General features: G+C 43.3%; 1 protein-coding gene across 2 annotated transcripts in view; it reads left to right on the top strand.

The window, feature by feature from the left end:
• rpap1 (RNA polymerase II associated protein 1) overlaps positions 1-17,892 on the top strand; it is a 20,192-nt gene extending 2,300 nt beyond the window's left edge. For both annotated transcript variants that reach the window (XM_005477066.4, XM_003453073.5), the window contains exons 7-27: positions 111-338; positions 1,040-1,155; positions 1,251-1,349; positions 1,824-1,925; positions 2,019-2,186; positions 2,595-2,774; positions 2,866-3,000; positions 3,090-3,248; positions 3,752-3,909; positions 4,241-4,411; positions 4,511-4,706; positions 4,973-5,082; positions 5,183-5,378; positions 6,048-6,194; positions 6,482-6,624; positions 6,941-7,373; positions 11,989-12,107; positions 12,184-12,415; positions 12,515-12,691; positions 13,248-13,304; positions 17,271-17,892. In XM_005477066.4, coding sequence (XP_005477123.1) covers positions 111-338; positions 1,040-1,155; positions 1,251-1,349; positions 1,824-1,925; positions 2,019-2,186; positions 2,595-2,774; positions 2,866-3,000; positions 3,090-3,248; positions 3,752-3,909; positions 4,241-4,411; positions 4,511-4,706; positions 4,973-5,082; positions 5,183-5,378; positions 6,048-6,194; positions 6,482-6,624; positions 6,941-7,373; positions 11,989-12,107; positions 12,184-12,415; positions 12,515-12,691; positions 13,248-13,304; positions 17,271-17,420 — 3,476 coding nt within the window. In that variant the 3' untranslated portion in view covers positions 17,421-17,892. The remainder of the gene's footprint in view (positions 1-110; positions 339-1,039; positions 1,156-1,250; positions 1,350-1,823; positions 1,926-2,018; positions 2,187-2,594; positions 2,775-2,865; positions 3,001-3,089; positions 3,249-3,751; positions 3,910-4,240; positions 4,412-4,510; positions 4,707-4,972; positions 5,083-5,182; positions 5,379-6,047; positions 6,195-6,481; positions 6,625-6,940; positions 7,374-11,988; positions 12,108-12,183; positions 12,416-12,514; positions 12,692-13,247; positions 13,305-17,270) is intronic.

Here is a 17,892-nt window from a genome sequence, read left to right as displayed (position 1 = left end):
GATGTGATGGGGTGGATTTTCTATCCATTTAGATGTACTAGTCAAGTACATCACACTTTTTTAATCACCATTTCTGTGCAGTATGTAATGCAGTTATTTCTGCTTCTCAGATCCTAGACTGGTGGACTTTGTTAGATCTTGCAAAGCACAGAGCGTCCCATCCTTTCCCTCCCCATCCAAACACCCCAAGGACAAAAGTGGCACAGAAGATCCTCCAGTTCAGGATGTGAGCAGAGAGTCAGGCTCCTGCAGTGCTGCAGTGTTGTGTCAGAAACCCCAAGAGGTGGAGATGGAAGGAGAGGAGGAGGAGCTGTCAGCGCCACCACCTGCTGTGACGGGTATGATTTATTCAAATTCATCACCAGTTTCTGCTCTCTGCTGCTGGTGATTAAGATGAAAATTAGATTCTAATATATGTGGATGATGTTGTTATTAAGTGTGCTTATGCAATAGCACACTTTCACATTGTTCCTTTGCCTGCTTTCCTGGTAAGATTGAATCCTCATTTCTGGGATCTTAAATTTGCTTAAGGAGACCAATTTTATCCACTTTTTAAAGAGACGATGACACTTAACTGTTTACCAGCTTTCCCTCACTTCCCAGTCAAATATCTTCTTCTCATTTCTGCACGCTTTCCCGCTCTCATACTTGTCCATCCTCTAACTGCATAACTCAATGTTAGATGTAGTTGCTGCATGGCTAAAACTGATTCATCCTTTTGGAGTGATAGAAGCCTCTCTGTGAAGTTTTATTTCACAAAACGCAAAGAACAACTTCACCCTTTAATGTGTTGCTTATAGATCACACGAACCCCCCCAAAACTTCCAACTTCATTATGTTATTCCGTCCCACTTGCATTGGCTACAATTAATAGCCAGATATTGTTTAAGCTTCTAGTCATGTTTAATGAGTGCTGAGGTTTTTGCAGCAGATGCAGGTCCTAAAATTGTTTGGAGAGGTTGTTTTTGGCTACCTAATTGTCATTTTCATTTACAATGCTACGCTGTTTTTACCACAATGGATGTGTCTGTGAATACAGAGGAGGATCTGCCAGTGAAGCCTCAGAAGGAATGGGTCCACATGGATAAGCTGGAGCCGGAGAAGTTGGAGTGGTTGAGAGACTTGCCTGAACCCAGAAGGAAAGGAACCAAGAAGGTAAGATCCGGTATTTTATTTGCAAGTAATGAAAGATCTAGTTAAAATTCTGTATTTTATTCAACACTTTCTGTTGTTTTTGTGTGTCCTGATAGGCCATGCAGGCTCGTTTTGACTTCGCGGGGACTTTAATTCCACCCACTGAGGATCTGCCAATGCACCTGGGCCTCCACCACCATGGAGAGGAGCCTGAGGTCAGTCAGCACAAAGTCACAACAAAAAGACAACTTTAACTCCTTCAAATTGGAGTGATGCTTTTATAAAATGACGGCACTGTCAAGTTCCAGTTGACTCCTTGGTAGAACACAGTAGAACTTACTGGATTGTACGTGCAGATTAAATGTCACAACCTGTGGCCTAATTTTAAGTTTATGTCATGTTTTTTTGTCTGAAGTACAAAACAAGACTATTTTGTTTTGCAGTGGATTTAAATAAGAATGAGGTTTGTAGTGAAACACGCTTCGAGTGCTCAGTAAGAGTAGAAAAGCACTAATAAGTACCTGTCCATTCAACATTTTTTAACAAGTTTTCTCTGTTATTATTCAGTCTGATTAATCCCATCAGACTCAATTTCTTTCTCATTCATTTAAATTCAGTTCTTCTCATATCTGCACCTGTAAAAATGTATAAACTCTTATCATAAGATCTCATCTTGACATTTTTCCCAGCGGGCAGGTTATTCCCTGCAGGAACTCTTCCTGCTGTCTCGGAGTCAGGTCATCCAGCAGAGGACGCTGTCGCTCAGCACTCTGGCGAACATCCTCTCAAAGGTACCAGAACCTAGACGCATGAAGTTGCACTCTAGAGAAGCGTGCCTCTGTCATGCTGCTGGATTTTTTCTTCTTCTTTTTTTTTTTTTGCAGGCGCGTGCTGGAGAATACATGTCAGTTCTGAAAGGCAGCGTGACATCTACTCTGCTCGACGCCGGCCTGCTCTTTCTGCTCCGCTTTGCATTGGACGATAGCGTGGAGGGAGTGATGTCTGCAGCTGTGCACGCTCTTAAAGCACTGCTTGTGTGTGCAGAAGATGAAGTAAGATTATAAAGCATAAAGTCAAATATTGCAATAGTAATGTAATGAAGTAGTATAATAAAAAAATAATCATATTAATTGTTTAATCTGCACTAATTTACTAATTTCTTTGTCATTTTCTATATGCACTATTTGAAAAAAGCAAATAAATAATTACAAATATCACAGATTTTTTTCCTCATCCTGAGGACTAATACAAAGAAAGAACTGTATCATGTAAAACTCAAAGCTTTATTTGGGATGATTTGTGCATAAACAGCACAGCATTGACTCATTATCGGATAATATCTTTTAAAACATATGCCCTTCAGCTGAATAGAATAGAATACACCGTTTCTTTACTGTAAATGAGTACAGGTATCTGAAACCTCAGTCAAGTTCCTCTTACAAATGAGTTCCCCCTCTCAGGAGTGTCTAGACTGCACTTTTTCCTGGTTTCGCGGTCTGGCTTCCTTCCCCCTGCTGCCATCTGCTCAGGAGGAAGAAGATGAGGAGGATGAAGGGCTGGATGAAAGTATGAAGGAGACGGCCAAGGAGAAAGAAGAGAGGAAGAGCGATCATGAAGTGGCCAGACAGGATGCTGTCAAGGTGAGGATTTCAATATCCCTTTTTTTTGGCATTCAACTTGTTGCCTTTGTGACCTGTGGATGGAAACTGATCACAAGGTTTCTGATTTCAGGGTTTGTTAAAAATGAAACTGCTCCCCAGGCTGCGTTACATTCTCGAGGTGGTCCGGCCGTCACCTCGGGTGGTTCAGGATGTCCTGGAGATCCTGACTCGCATTGCTAGGCATTCCTCCTCATCTGCTACGCAGGTAACAACAGCAACTTTTCAACAACTGAGAAATCTTTAAACTCAAAGTCCTTCATAGCTGAAATACATCTTGGTGTATTCCATTCTCAGGTGTTGGATTGTCCTCGTCTGATGGAGACAGTAATGTCAGAGTTTCTTCCCACTTCCTGGTCACCATCATCTCAGTCCATTTATGGACTTCCACTTTCCAGCGCAATGAAGCTTTTAAGAGTTTTGGCTACCTCTGGCAGACATGCCTGTGCAAGACTGGTAAAATCAATAAGTGTAATTTTTTAACTGCAAAGATACAAAGATTTATAATGCATTGATTCTGCAAGCTGCTGCTTGGGATGACCAGTGTATTACATTTTGTAATTGTACCAAAATAACTTGGTTAGCTCTGTGAAAACGCAGTGTTTGTAAGTATGCAGTGGTGTGAGGAGGGTAGACGGTCAGTTCACTTCTAAAATTCTTTAATGTAAAATGCAGCCAGAGTCATATGATGTATTCCTGTTTTTAGAATTAGTAGCAAACATGTTTTTGGTGGCTCATCGGTGTACTGTAGTGGGAAACACATTTGGCTTGCACTCAAAAGATCCCTGGTTTGAGACCAGTGGTTATAAGCTAGTGTGCTCCTAGTACCAGTCCTAACCAGGATAAATGGGGGGGTTGCATCAGAAAGGTGTAAAATTTTGTGCCAAATAAACATCCGCTGTGGAGACCACTGGAAAGAAGGGTAATCGGTGTTGTGCCTTCTTTTTTGGCCTTCCCAGTTAAACTCTCTGGGAGCGAGTGAGCGTTTGTCTCATCTCCTGAGTGCAGAGCCCAACGAGCTGCTGCTGGAGCCGACAGAGTCCCTCAGGATCACCACAGAGGCCTACAGGCTGTGGGCTGTAGCAGCCGGCTATGGACAGGCGTGCAAATTATACCTGTAAGTTAGAGCGATTACTGCCACAGTTCTTAACACAGTTATATTTGTCATATTTAAAAATATTGCTATGTTGACACACTAGTGAGAAAATAGAATAAAATGTGAACAATTAATGTCTGTATCTACACTGAGATAGAAAATTTTCAAATGATTCTATCAGGAATTTGCACATTCACTTTATGATGGGCCAACAGCCTGCTAGATAAAGGGTCCCTTACTAGTTTATATTGTATGTGGCTCCCTTCACGCTCTGTCCAAATGTAAGAGCCATGCTCTCCTCTTCATTCACAGTGAGTATTTGATTGCTTTGACTTGCTGTGCTTTCCCACAGGGACCTGTATCCAGCCTTAGTGACAGCACTGCAGTCTGTCCACAGACTTCCACCCGCCTCAGATCCCCTGCTACCTCTGCAGCTCCAGCGGTTTTTGGCTCTGCTTTCTCTGCTCACGCAAGTTACACACACAGCTGGCTGCCATCAGGAGCTCCAGGCTGGGATGGTCAGGTACAGCTCAATGAAGCCATTCTGCTAGAGAATCTGAAGGAAGCAGTGCTGGCTTGAACGCTCTGATCTTACATGTCACTTCCTCTGCTTTCACTGCAGCTCCGGTGGAGAAGAGTGCCCTCCCCCTCCTCCTGTATCTTGGGGTCATGTCACAGGATTGCAGACATCCTTAATGGGGCATTTGAAGGGTTTTATTAAGAACCTCGATGATCCACTTCAGAAAGACGGCAGCCTCACTCTGATACCAGTTTACCTCGTTTACCTAGCAGCTTACTACCATCAGCTCTCCAGACAGGTACTTCCTGCCTTTCCCTTCCATAAATGAGATGTTTCATATTTATTGTTACTTATGTTAAGTTAAAATTTGATGTCATGTGATTTCCCAGCTGGCGAGTGGTCATTGTGTATCCTTCCTTCTGCATGCTCAGTCTAAGCATCAGTGAGAATGCAGCTAATTATGTCCTGTTGTGCGCTACATGTGACAAAGGGGAACTTGAGGATCATCTTGTTCGCTGTTTACGTCTCAAATTCCTTGAAACTGATGAACATGTTGCTCCGCAGAACTGTTTCAAGCCCGTGGAGACTCTTCAAGAGCTCGAGCTGCTGACATCTGATGTTCTTCTCCCACTGATGTCTCACAGTGTTGTGCAAGGCCTGATAAAGAATCTCAAGTATGTCTGAAAACAGATGGCAATTTAGCCTTTTTTCCACAAAATTTGTGTTTGAGTTGAACCTTTAACAGCACAGTTTAATATTTTTTTTCCACACCAGGTCTTCCTCTGTAGTGTGTAATGCTCAGGCTATAACTCTGGGCCCAGAAATCACTAATAACCTCCCTGGATTGGCGTGCACGGGATGGAGGAATCGTCCGGGGCTGGTTGCTCCCAGCTCCCCTTTCCCTCTTCTGACTGGACTGGGGCTCCTATTGGAGACGATCACAGGGATCCATAAAGGCCTCAGCAGCAAGGTAGGACTGGCTGTCCTTGGGATATAAAGGTGTTTTTATTTTGTTGTTGTTTGCTGGTTTTATACGTTTTCTGCTTAGTTTATGTCCAAACAAAACATAGAACTAATGAGTGAAGCATGTGGACTCTGCTTGTAATGAAGGTGTGTGTACTCTTTGCACTCTGGGGCACATTGACTGGCCACTTTGTTAAGTACACCTTTGTAGTATGAGGTTAGTTTCCCTTTTTGCCTTAATTATTTGTGGCAAGGATTCAACGAGGTGCTGGAAACATTCCTCTAAGATTTTGGTAAATATTGACATGATAGCATCACACACATTTTTTGGCTGAACATGATGACAATCTCCTGTTGCACCACATCCCAGAGCTGCTCTATTGGATTGGGATCCACTGACTGTGGAGGTCATCCGAGTACAGTGAGCTCAGCTGACACTAAGGGGCCCACTATCACCCACTATTTCTCGATATATGAGAAATGCTTGAGAAATGCTCTTCTGCATGCTTTAATTGTATGCAGGGTTTTAATACTCACACTAGCCCATCTGGCAGTAACGGTCATTCTGATGCTCAGCTTGAATTTTAAGAGGTCGTCTCAACCTCAACGTCGTGCCTAAATGCTGCCATGTGATTGGCTGATCATATATTTAGATGTCCCCTCTCTCACTCACTAGTTCACCGGACTGCTTCTGTCGGAGCCTGTGACTGGTTACCTGCGCAGCTGCAGTCAGGCTACACCCAGCCTGTCTCACACCAAGGCTTGGCTTCTACGCCACGAACACCACCTCCTCTACCTGCTGCTGCGACTGGCTCACAGACTGGTACGTCCACTCCATCTTTAATGTTGAGCTCAGTTTAGCCATGTTGAACTGTATTTTTGACATTTTTCTTTCAGGGTAATTTAGTTTCCTTCTTATGCTGCAGCTTATATAATTCCTGGCTAGTTTATTTATATTTGCCTTGTATGGAATGAAAATAGATGCAGCACTTTTCTACTTGATTTTGGTGTGTTTTGGGTGTAAGATCAGGTTTTATCTGCTCACTGATGTTTTATTTATTTATTTTAACCTAATCATGTTATTTTTTTTCTCTGTTTTACCTCTCTCAGGTTCCCCTCGACTTAGAAATAGCGAGACATGCCTCACTTTACCACCAGGTGGCGCTAGTTGTACTGCCTTGGTTATTGCCAGGCAGTGAATACCTGGCACATGAACTGCTCTCCACCATTGTCTTCAGCAAGGACTTTATATCGTATGTTGACCTTTAATCAGTTTAATCTGAGATAAGTGAAGCACCTACAATATTACTCTAAAGTGCCTGAATTTTTATAATTACTTTTTATTTTGTTCAGCGAATGATACTTTGTTTAAATCGATGTTTAAATTAGTGCCTCAAAAATGTGACTGATGGTTGTCCTCTAATTTTGCTAATGGCATTATATATAAAATTGAATTTCTTTGAAATAGGATTAAATTAACAGATGACCCGTTTCCATCAAAAATGTCTCGTTCTGTTTCTTCACTTATTAAATTATCAGGCTGTTTATGTCTGTTTCTTTGATTTCCAGAGAAGGACACAGTGGAGGACCTGAGGCTGTGGAGCTGGGGGAGCTGAAGCTTCACGAGGAAACGCAAAAGGACACCTCTCCCTCTCTCCAGACTGTCGGGACTCTCCTGAGAGAAGCCTGTGTCCAGCTGCCATCCATACGAGGTTGCTTCCTCACTCACCTGGCCCACCTGGAGTCGTCTGTAATAGTGTCCCGAGATGCTCTCCTGGGCCACAACCCCTGGATCAAAAGTCATCTCTTGCCAGAGCTCACCGGTCCCATCCTGCCATCTGATTGGCCTTTCCTTCCACTTGTCAGCCTGTATGAGCAAGCAGGGGTGTCTGATGGTGGAGGGCTGGCAGTGGAGGAGCTTCCTCAGAGGGCTCTGCAGGCTGTGACTCACTGTCTGCAGTGGCTGCTGCTGCTGGAGGTCTGGAGGGAGGAAGCGCTAAAGGTATTCAAACAAGTCAAATCAGTTGCCCGTCAGCAGAGTGTCATGAATGTTCTCAGAGGGCTTTGGTGTCAAGTCTCAGTGGAGACCACATAGAAATCTGATTATTAACACATTTAATTAATAGGCAATTTTGTGGGGTTTTTGTACATATAAATGGAAAAGTGTTATATATTCCATGTCAGCCAACATAGTGTATATCAGTAACAGCAGAACTGATCCATTATATAATAATATAACTATAACATGCACATACTACTGAATTGTTTGGCCTGTGTGGTAAACTGATGTACTTAATAACAAAAAATGAAAACATAGATGTGGTAGATGCTGTTGTTTGTCGTTTAGCTCGTGCCATTTTAGCTTTTATGTGAGGTCATCGCTAGGCTTGTATGATGCAACTTTTGGTCATATAACAGAGATGTTATTGTCATGAAATGAAAACAGAAGGATGCGTTCATAAGAGGTTGCAGGTCCATCAAGGCTAAAAACATGTCATTTTAGTCTGTTACTAATTGGTTGCCAGGCAGCGTGATGGTGGCATAATGTATCAAGCATAGTTCAACTTCTTTGTATATAAATTAGTTATTTTCAGGAAATAAAAACAATATGAAGCTTTTATAAGTTGTTACAGGTCCATAATTGCTAAAAATAGGCCATTTCAGTCCATTGCTAGGCGGTTGCTAAGCAACATAATGACACCTTTAATATATGATATGATAGGAAACTTCAAGCGCCACAAATGCACCTGTATACCAAGTTTGGTTGCTCAACTCCAGATGGTGTGGGAGGAGTTTATGGACAGAGACAAACAAGCACACTAATTTTTTGTGTGTGATATAGTGAGATGCTGTCATAGTAACACTTTAGTTTTAAACCAGTGCTACACACGGGAAAAACACATTAACACTAGACCTGCCAAGAGTGGATGACTGCTGGCTGTGCAGAACAGCAGAGAAACCTGGAGCTGAACCAAGCTCTTTCTAATCCAAGTGAGTCTTGACAGCAGGATGTGAATCGGCTATGTACCACAGGCCTTCAAGGTGGCTGTAGTTAAACCTTTACTTAAAAAGCCATCTCTAGACCCAGCTGTCTTAGCTAATTATAGGCCAATCTCCAACCTTCCTTTCATATCAAAAATCCTTGAAAGAGTAGTTGTCAAACAGCTAACTGATCATCTGCAGAGGAATGGCTTATTTGAAGAGTTTCAGTCAGGTTTCAGAGCTCATCACAGCACAGAAACAGCTTTAGTGAAGGTTACAAATGATCTTCTTATGGCCTCTGACAGTGGACTCATCTCTGTGCTTGTCCTGCTAGACCTCAGTGCAGCGTTCGATACTGTTGACCATAATATCCTATTAGAGCGATTAGAACATGCTGTAGGTATTACAGGTACTGCACTGCAGTGGTTTGTATCATATCTATCTAATAGACTCCAATTTGTACATGTAAATGGAGAGTCCTCTTCACACACTAAGGTCAATTATGGTGTTCCACAGGGTTCAGTGCTAGGACCAATTCTATTTACATTATACATGCTTCCCTTAGGCAGCATCATTAGAAGACATAGCATAAATTTTCACTGCTATGCAGATGACACGCAGCTCTATCTATCCATGAAGCCAGGTAACACACACCAATTAGTTAAACTGCAGGAATGTCTTAAAGACATAAAGACCTGGATGGCCGCTAACTTTCTGCTTCTTAATTCAGATAAAACTGAGGTTATTGTACTCGGCCCTGAAAATCTTGGAAATATGGTATCTAAGCAGATTCTTACTCTGGATGGCATTACCTTGGCCTCCAGTAATGCTGTGAGGAACCTTGGAGTCATTTTTGACCAGGACATGTCCTTCAACGCACATATTAAACAAATATGTAAGACTGCTTTCTTCCATTTGCGCAACATCTCTAAAATTAGAAATATCCTGTCTCAGAGTGATGCTGAAAAACTAGTTCATGCATTTATTACTTCCAGGCTGGACTACTGTAATTCTTTATTATCAGGATGTCCTAAAAACTCGCTGAAAAGCCTTCAGCTAATCCAAAATGCTGCAGCAAGAGTACTGACAGGGACTAGAAAGAGAGAGCATATTTCTCCTGTTTTGGCTTCCCTTCATTGGCTTCCTGTTAAATCCAGAATTGAATTCAAAATCCTAAGGTCTTAAATAATCAGGCCCCATCTTATCTTAATGACCTTGTAGTACCATATCACCCTATTAGAGCACTTCGCTCTTGCACTGCAGGCCTACTTGTTGTTCCTAGAGTATTTAAAAGTAGAATGGGAGGCAGAGCCTTCAGTTTTCAGGCCCCTCTTCTGTGGAACCAACTTCCAGTTTGGATTCGGGAGACAGACACTATCTCTACTTTCAAGATTAGGCTTAAAACTTTCCTTTTTGCTAAAGCATATAGTTAGGGCTGGACCAGGTGACCCTGAATCCTCCCTTAGTTATGCTGCAATAGACGTAGGCTGCCGGGGATTCCCATGATGCATTGAGTTTTTCCCTTCCAGTCACCTTTCTCACTCACTATGTGCTAATAGACCTCTCTGCATCGAATCATATCTGTTATTAATCTCTGTCTCTCTTCCACAGCATGTCTTTCATCCTGTTTTCCTTCTTTCACCCCAACCGGTCGCAGCAGATGGCCGCCCCTCCCTGAGCCTGGTTCTGCCGGAGGTTTCTTCCTGTTAAAAGGGAGTTTTTCCTTCCCACTGTCGCCAAAGTGCTTGCTCATAGGGGGTCATATGATTGTTGGGTTTTTCTCTGTATTTATTATTGTGCTATCTACTGTACAATATAAAGCGCCTTGAGGCGACTTTTGTTGTGATTTGGCGCTATATAAATAAAATTGAATTGAATTGAATTGAATTGCTCCTCACATACAAGGTCTTAAATAATCAGGCCCCATCTTATCTTAATGACCTTGTAGTACCATATCACCCTATTAGAGCACTTCGCTCTCGCTCTGCAGGCTTACTTGTTGTTCCTAGAGTATTTAAAAGTAGAATGGGAGGCAGAGCCTTCAGTTTTCAGGCCCCTCTTCTGTGGAACCAGCTTCCAGTTTGGATTCGGGAGACAGACACTATCTCTACTTTCAAGATTAGGCTTAAAACTTTCCTTTTTGCTAAAGCATATAGTTAGGGCTGGACCAGGTGACCCTGAGTCCTCCCTTAGTTATGCTGCAATAGACGTAGGCTGCCGGGGATTCCCATGATGCATTGAGTTTTTCCCTTCCAGTCACCTTTCTCACTCACTATGTGCTAATAGACCTCTCTGCATCGAATCATATCTGTTATTAATTTCTGTCTCTCTTCCACAGCATGTCTTTCATCCTGTTTTCCTTTTCTCACCCCAACCGGTCGCAGCAGATGGCCGCCCCTCCCTGAGCCTGGTTCTGCCGGAGGTTTCTTCCTGTTAAAAGGGAGTTTTTCCTTCCCACTGTCGCCAAAGTGCTTGCTCATAGGGGGTCATATGATTGTTGGGTTTTTCTCTGTATTTATTATTGTGCTATCTACTGTACAATATAAAGCGCCTTGAGGCGACTTTTGTTGTGATTTGGCGCTATATAAATAAAATTGAATTGAAAATTGAATTGAATTGATGAAGGTGGGACCCTGCTCTAAGCCCAGCACACCGGTCTCACACAGAAAGGGGCAGAGGGGTGGTAGAGAGGGGAAGGCAGAGTTGGAGGTCATGATAAACGTTCACTGTATTCATTCTGGAGTCACTGAGTGTCTGAATATGTGACTTCTTTTGGTATGTGCTTGTTTTACTCTATAGAAACTGATGGGTTATTCATATGTAGGCTGTCTGATGTGCTTGCTGTGTTAGGTGACTAGCAGGCGCAGTTATCCAAAATCTATAAGTTTTACTTCATATTCTCCTTTCACAGTAAGTCAAATGTCAATTATTTGTTTATTAGTGCTAGTCTTAAAATATAGTTCACAATTTTCATCTATGGTGATTTAGCTTAAAGCAGCAGTAAAATAAATAAACCAATTGAAGTGAATTTAAAATAGTTATTTTGTCAAGTTTTTAAAAAATAGATGAAAAGTATCAACGTGACTGCTTCAAGAGACAACATGTTTGCAATTCCTGATGCTGTGGCAGCAGGGGGGAGAACAAGAGAGCCAGCGGTCCTCGGGAAGGGGGGGTTAGCAAGGAATTGAAAACGTTTCAGCCCCACAAATAAAAATAACACACTTAACATTTGGATTGGTTAGATAACTGATTCGTTATTTGAATCATTTTTCACATATCTCGGGTGTTTCTACAAGGTGGGGATTTCCATGTGTGTCACTTCTGGAAACCCAGGCAAATCAGAATATGAAAAATGCTTATTCTAACTTGAGGTCTGTTAATCCTTACAGGATGTTAAGGTGCTCACTCATGACTCAGTTATAACTGGCACTGTCATTTAAGGAACACAATACACAGCCAAACAAGGTGGAAGGATAAAGTCACTTTGAGAACCCACTTGGTTTTATAAATACCATAGAGAAGTACTTTGTACATGCAATGGAGTTACAAAGAAAACCTACACCCTTCAGATGTTTCTTCTGTAGATCTGTTTCCTTATCACATAAATTGATTTTTGCTTCTGTGTCATGCTGTAGGTGGTCCTCCCTGTCGCCAAGTTCGCCCGCCTGTCCTGTGTGTTCCTCTGTTCCAGTGACTTGTTCCTAGAGAGACCCGTTCAGAGGCTGACCTGGGGTCTGTTCAGACTGCTCACCAGGTCTGATATGACACATATAGCTTTTTCTTTTACACCAACTAATCTGTAAAAGTTAACGGTGACCCTTCATTTTCAGGAGCACCAAGCTGGACTCTTTGGACCTGAACGTCCCTCCTCCAGGTCTGGCCTCATTCCAGGACTTGTATTCAGCCCTTGTGTCCCAGTATGAAGCTGTGTCTTTTGGAGACCGGCTGTTTGGTTGCTGGGTTCTCTTGCCCCTGCAGAGGAGGTACAGCATCACCATGAGGCTGGCGGTGTTTGGCGAGCACGTGGGGATGCTGAGGTCTCTGGGGGTCACTCTAGAACAGGTAACGATGATGGCGTAATCATGTCTGTTGAAGTGATTTTTCCACTTCCTGTTATAATAAGTTATTTTATTGTTTATATGTCTGTCTCGTTATTTGAAGCTGTCCATTCCTATCGAGAGGTTCACCTCCCCACCTGAAGATTCCCTCCCTCTCCTCCGCCTCTACTTCCGCTCTTTGATAACTGGGACTCTGAAGCGCTGCTGGTGTCCTGTCTTATATGTGGCTGCCTTGTCTCACGTGAACTCCTTCATCTTCTCTCAGGATGCTGCTGCACAGGTACAGCAACACTTGACACACTGAGCACTGGGGTCTGTTCAGACTGCTCACCAGGTCTGATATGACACATATATTTGATAGCGATTTCTTTTACACCAACTAATCAGATAAAGCTCTGCTATATCTGAATGTTTTGGGTGTGCATTCATGTTAAGATTGTCCTTTGTATCAATGGCAGTGAAAGCTAAACCCGGCTGTCACATGTCCTGCAGCTGCTCTGAATAGAGCCTGGGTTTGTGCGAACTGGTTCTGCATCTGCTTTTGCACATTTTTGGATCAAAAATGAGCTTGTTGGGTGCAAAGTCTTGACAATTTGACAAATGCACAAAACCAGTCCTCATATTATTTCTATTTGTTCATGGGTTTGTGACTTTGAATTGGCTGCAAGTGTTTGAAGTTAAAATGAGAAACACATCATATTTGCTCAATTCACAAAGGCATTATTTTAGAGGGGTGAAGCTGAAAACATTCATACGTGCAGTGGAGCAGCTTTAAACACGGAGACATAAAGTGCACGAGCCAGGCTTTGATCTTTAATTCCCTTGTTCTTTTCCAGGAGGTTGAAACAGCTCGACACAGTATGTTGAGGAAGATCTACTACCTGACTGACGAGGTACTCCTCTCCTTTTAGCATGCACTGGTTGTTGTCCTGCTCTCTTTCTGCCTCTGGTCTTTACATCCTGTGTTCACTGATTACTCATTCTTTCCCCTTGCCTCTCTGCTTTTTTTTTTTTTGTCTGTCCCGTTTGGTTCTTTTGCCATCAGAATTATTGTCTAAAGGCGAGCAAAGATGCCCAACGGATTTACTTTACCAAATGGACCATCCCAGCCTTGCTGTAATGGTCTATTTGATTCACCTTTTATTGTTTATTTTATTTTATTTTCACTTTCTAAATACGGAACAGACTTGACTGGGGAAAAGAAAGGGGAGAAAGAAAGAGGGAAAGGGCAGGGAGCTACCTGCCAGAGAGCAGCAGGTAAGCACATAGCCCCTCCTGATAGCCCTCAATGTCTACATGTATTTAAAATTGAGAGGTGGGCAACAACACCAGGGGTGAGGTTGTACACCCTGATGGTCTTTTGGATTCCATGTAGCGTGCCCACCCCCAAGATCCTATATGTATGTGTTATGAGAGTGTGAGTAATGTGAATGTCTAAGTTGTGGGATAAAATTGAGACACAGGCAGCCAGAAGGGGACAGAGGGGGGGGATGCCTCCCCTGCACCCTGGTGACACACCTTTACCCCAAGGCCCTGCATGTGTGGGTGATTGTGGTGAAGAGGGAAGCAGCTGGAGATGGGGAGGGAAGGAAGGGAGGGGCAAGTGACCCCTCCCTGGGCCAGCTCCCCCGCTGACCCCAGTAGGCACCCCCATACTCTGCAACCCGCCAGGGAAAGGGGGCCCAGGCCCATCCGGACCGGGGCCCAGTTCAGCAGCGCCGCCTGGCCCCACAGAGCCCGGGACAGCCCACCCGACCCCACCACAGAGAAAACTGCACCCACCTCGTCATCCACTCATCTTCCAGACTACACAAGACAATAGACGCCCAGGCTGAGATCTTCCTCCACCTCTCCTGTATCTCCCCCTCCTGCAGAGAGAGTTCCTGAAGAGAGGAGACCTCCTGCAAGATGTAACAGCCTCCCCCACCAGTTGAAGAAGCCTCTCTGCTTCTTGATGATTTCTTTTTTACAGTCTTGCTAAACTCTCAGTGTTTTCATTGCGTTCTTTACCACCATAATGTCTTAGTGCTTTTTTTCCCTCAAAGTGGAGCTATTGTGCTCAGTCCTAGCTCCATATTTCTATTCTTGGACTGTACTGGAGTAGATTTGTGTGACTCACAATACAAAATAATCCTTATTTATTTTGTACTGGGCTTTTGCGCAGCCGCTTTAGTTCATCTTTTAGCTCTCTCCTTCCTCCTTCCATCCATTTAATGCAGCTTTCTTCTGAGTGGCTTCTGCTCACAAACAAAAGATGTAAACAGCAGATTGGTAGCACTTCTGTGCTCAAAGCCAGAGCTTTTACGAAACCAAATTAGAAAGCTGTCTGAAGCCGAATGTTTAGAACATTATGAAGTCTGAGCTTTCAGCTCACTGGGATTACTTACACATACGGTGACCTCACTATGAGCATGGATATTTTAAAAGGTTTATATGTATGATAGAAATAGTGAAAAGTACATTAGTTCTTTAAATCCAGGTTTTAAGTAGTGGCCTCACTTCAGTTGAGTGCATTTGCAAAACACTGTTTCATTAAAGGTCTGCACCTTCATGTCCTGCAGTTATATTTAGAAACATAGTAGGTTACTTACCTGCAACACTGGCATCATGTTCTTTTGAGTTTGCTTTTTTTGGAAAAATTTTGAGTTACTTAGTTTTGGATGTTTGTGGAGCTCCTCCACTCTGTTCAATGGGGGGAAATATTTAGTTCTTTGTGGCTTAAAAGGTCAAAGCCTAAAGATTTATTGTTTTAAGCTGATAATATTCAGAATGTGCAGTGATCGCTGTCTGTTTCCTACTGTCAAGTGGGGATTTTATATTTTTAAACTAGTGCAAATATGGGCTTTGATGTATTTACATGAACGACTAAATCAAACTACGTGTCAGGCAGCGGATTACGGCGCAGCAGGAGGAGAGGAATCAGTGTTTGTTTCAAAAATCTGGCAGGGAGCAGGTTGGGTTCAGTTAGCTCTCATCGTCGAACAGAAAACTCACAGAGCTCATCATCTCTCCTCCTCCTCTCCCTTAGCTTCCCTGCTTAGCCTCTTGTGTCCTTGTCTAGTCTCGTGTTTTTTGTATTACTTTTCCCTGGAACACTCTCTCACAGTCTGTTCTCTAAAACCTAAAAGAGGAATTATGGATTTGATCAACTGGTCCCTGAATGCAGTTGACACCCTTTCCTCAACGAGAAGTCTGGGCTCGGGTGAGCCTGAGTACTGAAGATATTGACCTATTCGGAACCATGATAACAGGGTTCTTGCTGATTGGAGCTGGCTTGGCCCTGGCTTATCGAAGAATCAAGAAAGCGGAACCGGCTTTTCAAACCCCCACAAGGCTGCCCGCTGGGATTGAAACGATGGGACGAGGCGTGAGTTTCTCAAAATGGGCTCATTGAGTGCAGCACGGATAAGATCTTGGAGAAGCTCACGGCTGCCGTGAATACTCAGAACAAGACCTCTGAGTGCAAACTGGATTACATCTTGGAGCGGCTCGCTTGGAATAACACCTCTGAGCGCAGATTGGATCACATCTTGGAGAAGCTCACTGCGGTCGTGAGTTCTCAGAATCTGCTCTTTGAGCACAAGAATGACAACATCACGGAGCGTAAGTTTGATAACATCATGGAGAAGCTCGCGGCTCTCCAACGGGAGATTGAGAGACCAGTGTTGGACTGTTAGAACAGCTTTGAAATTTATATGAGTTGTTCGCAGTAAAGTAAAAACCACCATCACTTCATGCGGAGACCCCTTTGGCGCCAGCTGCGGTCTCAAGGCTGGAGCTGAACAACAACACCCTGATAACGACTGTGTTTAGACTGTTCTTCCCATTCTATGCAAGGCCACCTGGGTTGGCTGGAAGACTGTTTACTTAGCATGGCAGGGGGAAGGACACTGTCTCAGCTGAACTCTGGACACATACACACACACGCACACAGACATATATACACATGCAGATATACACTCATCCCCCCTCCAAACGCCTTCGATGCTTATTCCCTTCCGATGCTGACGGTGGATCATGGAGACCAGCGCTTAGGCTGCAGGCCCGGATGGACTGTCTACATTGGCTGTGTCTCACCCTTTACCCACCCCTGTTGCTTGTCATGTGTTTCTTTGGTGTATTAAGAGTTTTTTCATGTGCTATGTGCAGAGGTGTTTTTTTTTCTGTTCTCAAACTGATCTCCCTGTTGGAGCTCAGTCTGGGGGGAGTTATTTTTTTCTCCTTATCTTTCCTCATGTTGTGCATTTTCCATTGTTTTACCTCTTTGACCTGTCTTCCCCATGTGATGTTTGTGTAATGTATGTATGGTCAGAAGGGTAAGATGGCGCTGGCAAAGGTCGGCAGCCTTAACCCAATTTCCTTCGGGGTCAACCTTCAGGATCAATAAAGTTTTATTGAATTGAATTGAATCAAATTGAATCTCAGGGTTAACAAACCCTACTAAAGCTGCTTTCTGGAACATGGCCCTGATTTTCGGGAGCGAGTATGTTGTACTTTTATTCCCATTGCTGCACTTCATTGATGATAAAAATCCATCTTCAGGGAGGTGATCAGTGAAAGATGGTCATTGAGGCAGAGGCATGCGAGTAGCTGTCACTTGTGCACATTTCATACTGTTCTGATTAAGTGCACGTCCAGCCTAGCATGTAAACACCAGGCCCGGTTAAATCACATAGTGTGTAACAGTCAGTATGAAAAAGGAAATGTGTGTGTTTAACCTCAGCCGGTGTCTCTATCCCCCCTGGTAACAGCAGAAGGGTCCATGTGGGGCACAAGTACATCTTGTTGGGAATATCTGGTTCACACCATCACTCCTGCTGCTCCTCTCATGTTTCTCACTGTCACTCTCTCATTTCCAGGTGTTGAGGAGTCACTTGCTGCTCTTCCGTCTGCCCCAGCATCACTTACAGCTCGGCTTCGACATGTACGAACAGTTGCCTCCCATTAGGGCCAAACGTTTGGAGAGAGTCCTGGGACTGCAGGAGGGCAGCGTTGACAAAAGAGACTGAAAAGAGTAAAAAAAAAAAAAGAAGAAGAAGAGAAATAACGGGGTTGTATGCTCAAAATAGACTAGGCAGAGGCGAGATGAGGTATTATGAAAGCATAGGTGCTGCACCACAGCGAGATGTTCATTTCAAGGCCTAACAATGTCACAGGTAGTTGTTTCTGTGGCCCTTTTTTTCTTTAAACTAAAGCTGAGGTAGACTCCGTTTCTAGTTCTTATGGTAGCCTGATGAGGCTCTCACTGGAAATTCTCTGAAAATTATTGCATCGAGGCCAAAGGTTAAATAAAAATGTCAAATGTTTTCTTCCTGTTTTGTGACTAATATGTTTGTATATTTGCAAAAATTGCCACCTTGTGTTCCAGGTTGTTAAAAAAATATGCCAGGGCAGTTCTTCCTGCTTCACTAGTGCCTGAAATGATTTTCATTTGTAAATAAAACAATGATGTTTGAATAAAATATGATGTGTAACCTTTTA

Source organism: Oreochromis niloticus, linkage group LG19 (assembly GCF_001858045.2).
Source record: "Oreochromis niloticus isolate F11D_XX linkage group LG19, O_niloticus_UMD_NMBU, whole genome shotgun sequence".
Classification (NCBI taxonomy): domain Eukaryota; kingdom Metazoa; phylum Chordata; class Actinopteri; order Cichliformes; family Cichlidae; genus Oreochromis; species Oreochromis niloticus.
The sequence above is the reverse complement of the archived record's forward strand: the minus strand, read 5'-3'. Positions and strand labels throughout refer to the sequence as shown.